Consider the following 4,513-nt stretch of genomic DNA (forward strand, 5'->3'; position numbering starts at 1 on the left):
AAACTTTCTTACATTTACCTAACAATGATGTATTCATGTAGCACCTTAAAGACTTGGTAAGAAACAGCATTTTTTTAAAAAAAAAACAAAAAACCAACAACTCACTTTAAAATAGTATCTTCTAGCATGATGGACCGGGTTATGGCCAAATGACAGTTAAAGGGGTTGCTCACCTTTAAATTAACTTTTAGTATAGTATTAAGTAGAGAGTGATATTCTATGACAATTTGCATTTGGTTTTTTCATTTTTTTTATTTAAGATTTTTGAGTTATTTAGCTTTTTATTCAGCAGCTCTTCAATTTGCATTTTAAGCTATCTGGTAGCTAGGGTCCAATTTACCCTAGCAACCATGCATTGATTTGAATAAAAGACTGGCATATGAATTGGTGTGGACCTGAATGAAAGAGGAGTAATAAAAATTAGCAATAACAATACATTTGTAGCCTTACAGAGCATCTGCTTTTTAGAAGGGGTCAGCCATTTGAAAGCTGCAAAGAGAAGAAAAAGGCAAATAACTATAAAAAAAATGAAAACCAATTGAAAAGTTGCTTAGAATTGGCCATTATATAACATAGTAAAAATTACCTCAAAGGTGAACCACCCCTTTAAGTTATACTTACTTTACAATAGGGTTTATTTAGATAGACTTAAAAAGGAATTATTAATATATAGAAATGCCTTGGAGAGCCACATGTGGCCTTGTGACTTCAACTAAATGGCTGAACTCAGTATATCTACTGACTAGAACTGTGCAAACCCTCAACATTACTCAGCAGGTTCCAACTTTCCAGAGACTAGTCCTGCCCTCTCTGCATCAGCAGCGAAGTAGTTGTACCCTGTGATCATCAGACACAGTATATGCCAAAGGCACAAGTGGAAGTAATGATGATTGGGCATGCCCGTGACTATAAAAGTGCATAAAACGGCTACCCACATAGAATTCCAATTTAATCAAAATAGAGGAGATATACAAGTAAAAATGAAAGCTGCTAAGGTTACTTAGAAGGGACTCCAACCACTAATGGAAACCCTTTTGAACATATGCAAAAAAAATTTTTTGATTAGTCGGTCAATTTTAGAATAGTCTAAAACTGCAAGTGATGTACATCAAAAGCAGCTTTCAGTAGGAGCACATTAACTGTAGGAGGCCTATAAAGGTGGTCATAGACGCACCAATAATATTGTACAAAGCGGCGTTTAGTCCGGTATTCAGTGCGCGTATGGTGGGAGACAAGCTATCCTGGATATTGGCTTGTCGACTGGGCTGGCCAGAAAATTTTGATTGGGTGCCTTTGAAGGCACGAGAACATTGGCCACAGTTAGTGCTGAATTGTCAGATACAGGTAGAATTCCATTGTTTCTACCTGTATATCCAACAATTCGGCTCTAACAATTAGTAATGAAAACTAACGATCTTCACAGGAAAAATCGTAACTAATGTCTATTGCTACCTTTAAGGCACACATCTATAAGTTATACGTCTCATAATCAACCAACACCTGCAAAATGAAACAAGCTATGACAAACCAGTATTGTGACTGTTGGTACATGTGGAGCATGCAGCAGTGATCAGAAACAGAAAGGATCCTTTTCAGTCCTGCACAGACATACATGTAACTACTAATACACCCACACTAATATCTTCCGACCCTCTGCAATGTTCTATTGGAGGAGTGCCCACACTTTACTAATGCGAGGACTACTTTTAGTAATGTTGTCCCATTATGATCTACATCCATAATATCACTGTTAGCATTCTGTTCCATGGAAGATATTACTCAAATATTATATTGATTTATTGGAGAATTTATATTACTATATTTAAAAAAAAAAACAACTATTTCTTATGTACCTTTTAACAGTATAAATTTCTGAATAAAAAGAATAGATTTAGACAAGCTGTTTGTGGACAATGACTTGAGATCTACTGATCACCAGCTAAAGGTCTACTGGTAGATCCCAATATACATTTTGGGCAGCCCTGTTCTATTGAACCACAACCACCATTGGTCAATGGACCATGCCTGGGAGATGCAGTAAGAGCTGCTGAATAAAAAGATAAATAACTCAAAAACCTTAAATAAATTTAAAAAAATGAAAACCAATTGCATATTGTCTCAGAATATTCCTCTGTACATAATACTAAAAGTTATCTCAAAGGTGAACCACCCCTTAAAATGCTTTTAGCAGACTCAAATGACAGAATGATCCCATATCTGGGAAACCTCAAGTCTGGAACATTTTGGACAATATATCCTATACCTGTATCTGGTTTTTACACTAAGTGAGTCTGTAATAAATAATACCAATGGTATGCTCTACTCTTTGCTGTAAAGTCAATGCATTGGGGGTCAGTGATGTGTCTCCTTCCCCTCATCCGTGTAGGACAAGACAGTCATGACTTCTCCACAGGCCTCCTCCACTCGGCGGATCTGCTCGGTGCTCAGCCTCTCTCTCCAGGCGGCCACCAGAGCCCGGGCATCCCGAGCGGACACCACAAAGGGCTGGTCTGAGGAGTAGCTGGGGCCCCTGGTCATGTTCAGTACAAAGTCGTGCAGCTCAGGAATAACACTGAGTCCCGCAAAGCGCAACAAGCGGTCGAGTTGCTCCTCGGGCTGTTGTATCAAGTCCTCATAGCGCAGTCTCATGTATCTCCGGCGCAGCCAAGCAGGAGCGGGTTCCCGGACCAGCAGCAAATCCCGGAGCCAAGCCTGACATATGACCTCCAGGGCCCCGTTCAACAGGTAATCAGTCCCTCCCCTGTGCAGCTGCTGCTGCTGTCGGGCTCTGCTGGCTGCATCAGCCCCGCGCAACTGGCTCCGCAGTACCTGCAGACTCTCGCGCAATAGAGAGCGCTTGGAACGTAAACGGGAGTTGTGTACGGCCCGCGGGTCCCGGAACAGCTGTACCACCCGCACATTGAGCCCGGGATCCTGGAGCAGAGGCAGCAGCGCAGAGAGTTCCATCAGCCGCACGTCCTTGATCACCACCACCGGGTATCGGCGACACTCTCTCTCCAGCTCCCGCAGGGGGCGGCCGGGGCAGCGCTTCTCACACTCGCTGGGCTCCACCAGCCCCACCTTTTCCCGCGCAGCCCCGGCGCTAGAGGTTTGTCCTGGACTCGGACATAACGGGGCGCTGCAGATCACTTTGTTGCTCTTCCAGCCGAACAGCCCCGCGGTGCTAATGTTGCCCCCGGCGTAAAGTGAGAGCGCCGAGAAGTCGCAGCGAAAGAGAGAACCGAGTAGGTCCCGCAGCGCCCCTTGTAAACTCTCCGCGTCCCCCGGGTACAGCGACTGCCACATGTGCCAGGCCGGCTCGTACAGATAGAAGACGTGCGGGTGTTGGTTGAAGATCTCCCCTAGGAAGGACGAGCCGCTGCGCCAGGTAGCGTGGATATACACGTGCGTGCGGGGCTGCGGAGATCCCTGGGCTTCAACTTCCTCCTCCGTCTCCCACAGCGACGGGTTTAGAGATGGGCATCGCCGCGGCTCAGTCCGGCTCCCTCCGCTCCCCATCCATCGTCTGCCGACTCCCCCATCATGTAGGAGCAGCGAGAAGAGCAGCAGCACCAGCGCCGAGTAGAGCAGCAACAAGAGCACGTAGCGCTTCCTCATGCCGCGGAGGGCTCTTCAGGAGGTGTGCGGCGGCCGCACCATGGAGCAGCGGGGGACTTGGCGCAGGGATTTCCAGTCTGAAGACCGTGCTATACATGTGCGAGTGCGAGTCCCGAGGAAACTAGATGAATCCGCACTTGCGTTTGTTTGTCTGCTCATGCCGCTTCTTTCAGCCACTTCCTTGGGACACGCCCATGGGCGGCGCTAGACATAGGATTATTGTTTGTTTCTCTCGTATCTAGCAGTTGAATAGCGCTCATAACGGTTATTGTAGAAGCTTTAGCTGAGCTCTAGCCCGGGGCAGGGTACAGCGACTGCCACATGTGCCAGGCCGGCACAATAGCTACAGTCTGCAATAGGCAGGTAGTTTAATCCCTTGAGCCAGACCCCTCCTATAGCTACACCCTGTTTGTGGTCTCCTTTCCTGCCTGGCTTCTCCAGCTGTGTCTCTTCACAACTATAGTAGTCTGGGCCACTGGGGCTGCTGTCTCAGGGATCCCATCTACAACCCACTTTCAGCACAGTGCTGACACACCCGTATTTTTTGCCACAACCAAGCTGGAGAGGGAGGCCAGTGGCAGGAATAACAAACTCCTAACAAACTGGCCTAATCTGACTCTGCCACAAAGTGATGCTGAATTTAATGCAACTAAACTTGTTCTTCCCTCTAAACTGCTGGAAACATTTTGAGGGCAATATGTAGAAAGAATTTTGTGTGAAACATATACTTTGGTAGTGTAACCCCCAGCAGAGCCGGGCCAACCCGGCCAGGCGCCCTAGGCAACCTGGCGGGTCATGGCGCCGGCTCAGTGCGCACTCCTCAGCTTTGCACCCTAGGCATGTGTCTACTCTGCCTACCCCTAGTTCCGGCCCTGACCCCTAGCTAGGCTAGGCT

At 46.8% G+C, this 4,513-nt stretch overlaps 1 protein-coding gene across 1 annotated transcript; it reads right to left on the reverse strand.

Moving 5' to 3' along the window:
• Positions 1-932: 932 nt before the first annotated feature.
• chst7.S (carbohydrate (N-acetylglucosamine 6-O) sulfotransferase 7 S homeolog) lies at positions 933-4,092 on the reverse strand. Its single transcript, XM_018249817.2, has one exon. The coding sequence runs from the start codon at positions 3,616-3,618 to the stop codon at positions 2,353-2,355; it is 1,266 nt and encodes a 421-aa protein (XP_018105306.1). The 5' UTR covers positions 3,619-4,092; the 3' UTR covers positions 933-2,352.
• Between the last annotated feature and the right edge of the window lie 421 nt (positions 4,093-4,513).

Source organism: Xenopus laevis, chromosome 2S, assembly GCF_017654675.1.
Source record: "Xenopus laevis strain J_2021 chromosome 2S, Xenopus_laevis_v10.1, whole genome shotgun sequence".
In the NCBI taxonomy this organism is placed as follows: Eukaryota; Metazoa; Chordata; class Amphibia; order Anura; family Pipidae; genus Xenopus; species Xenopus laevis.

What these genes read in the sequence shown, in the direction of transcription:
- chst7.S (XM_018249817.2), bottom strand. Translation starts at nt 3,618, where the DNA reads ATGAGGAAGCGCTACGTGCTCTTGTTGCTGCTCTACTCGGCGCTGGTG.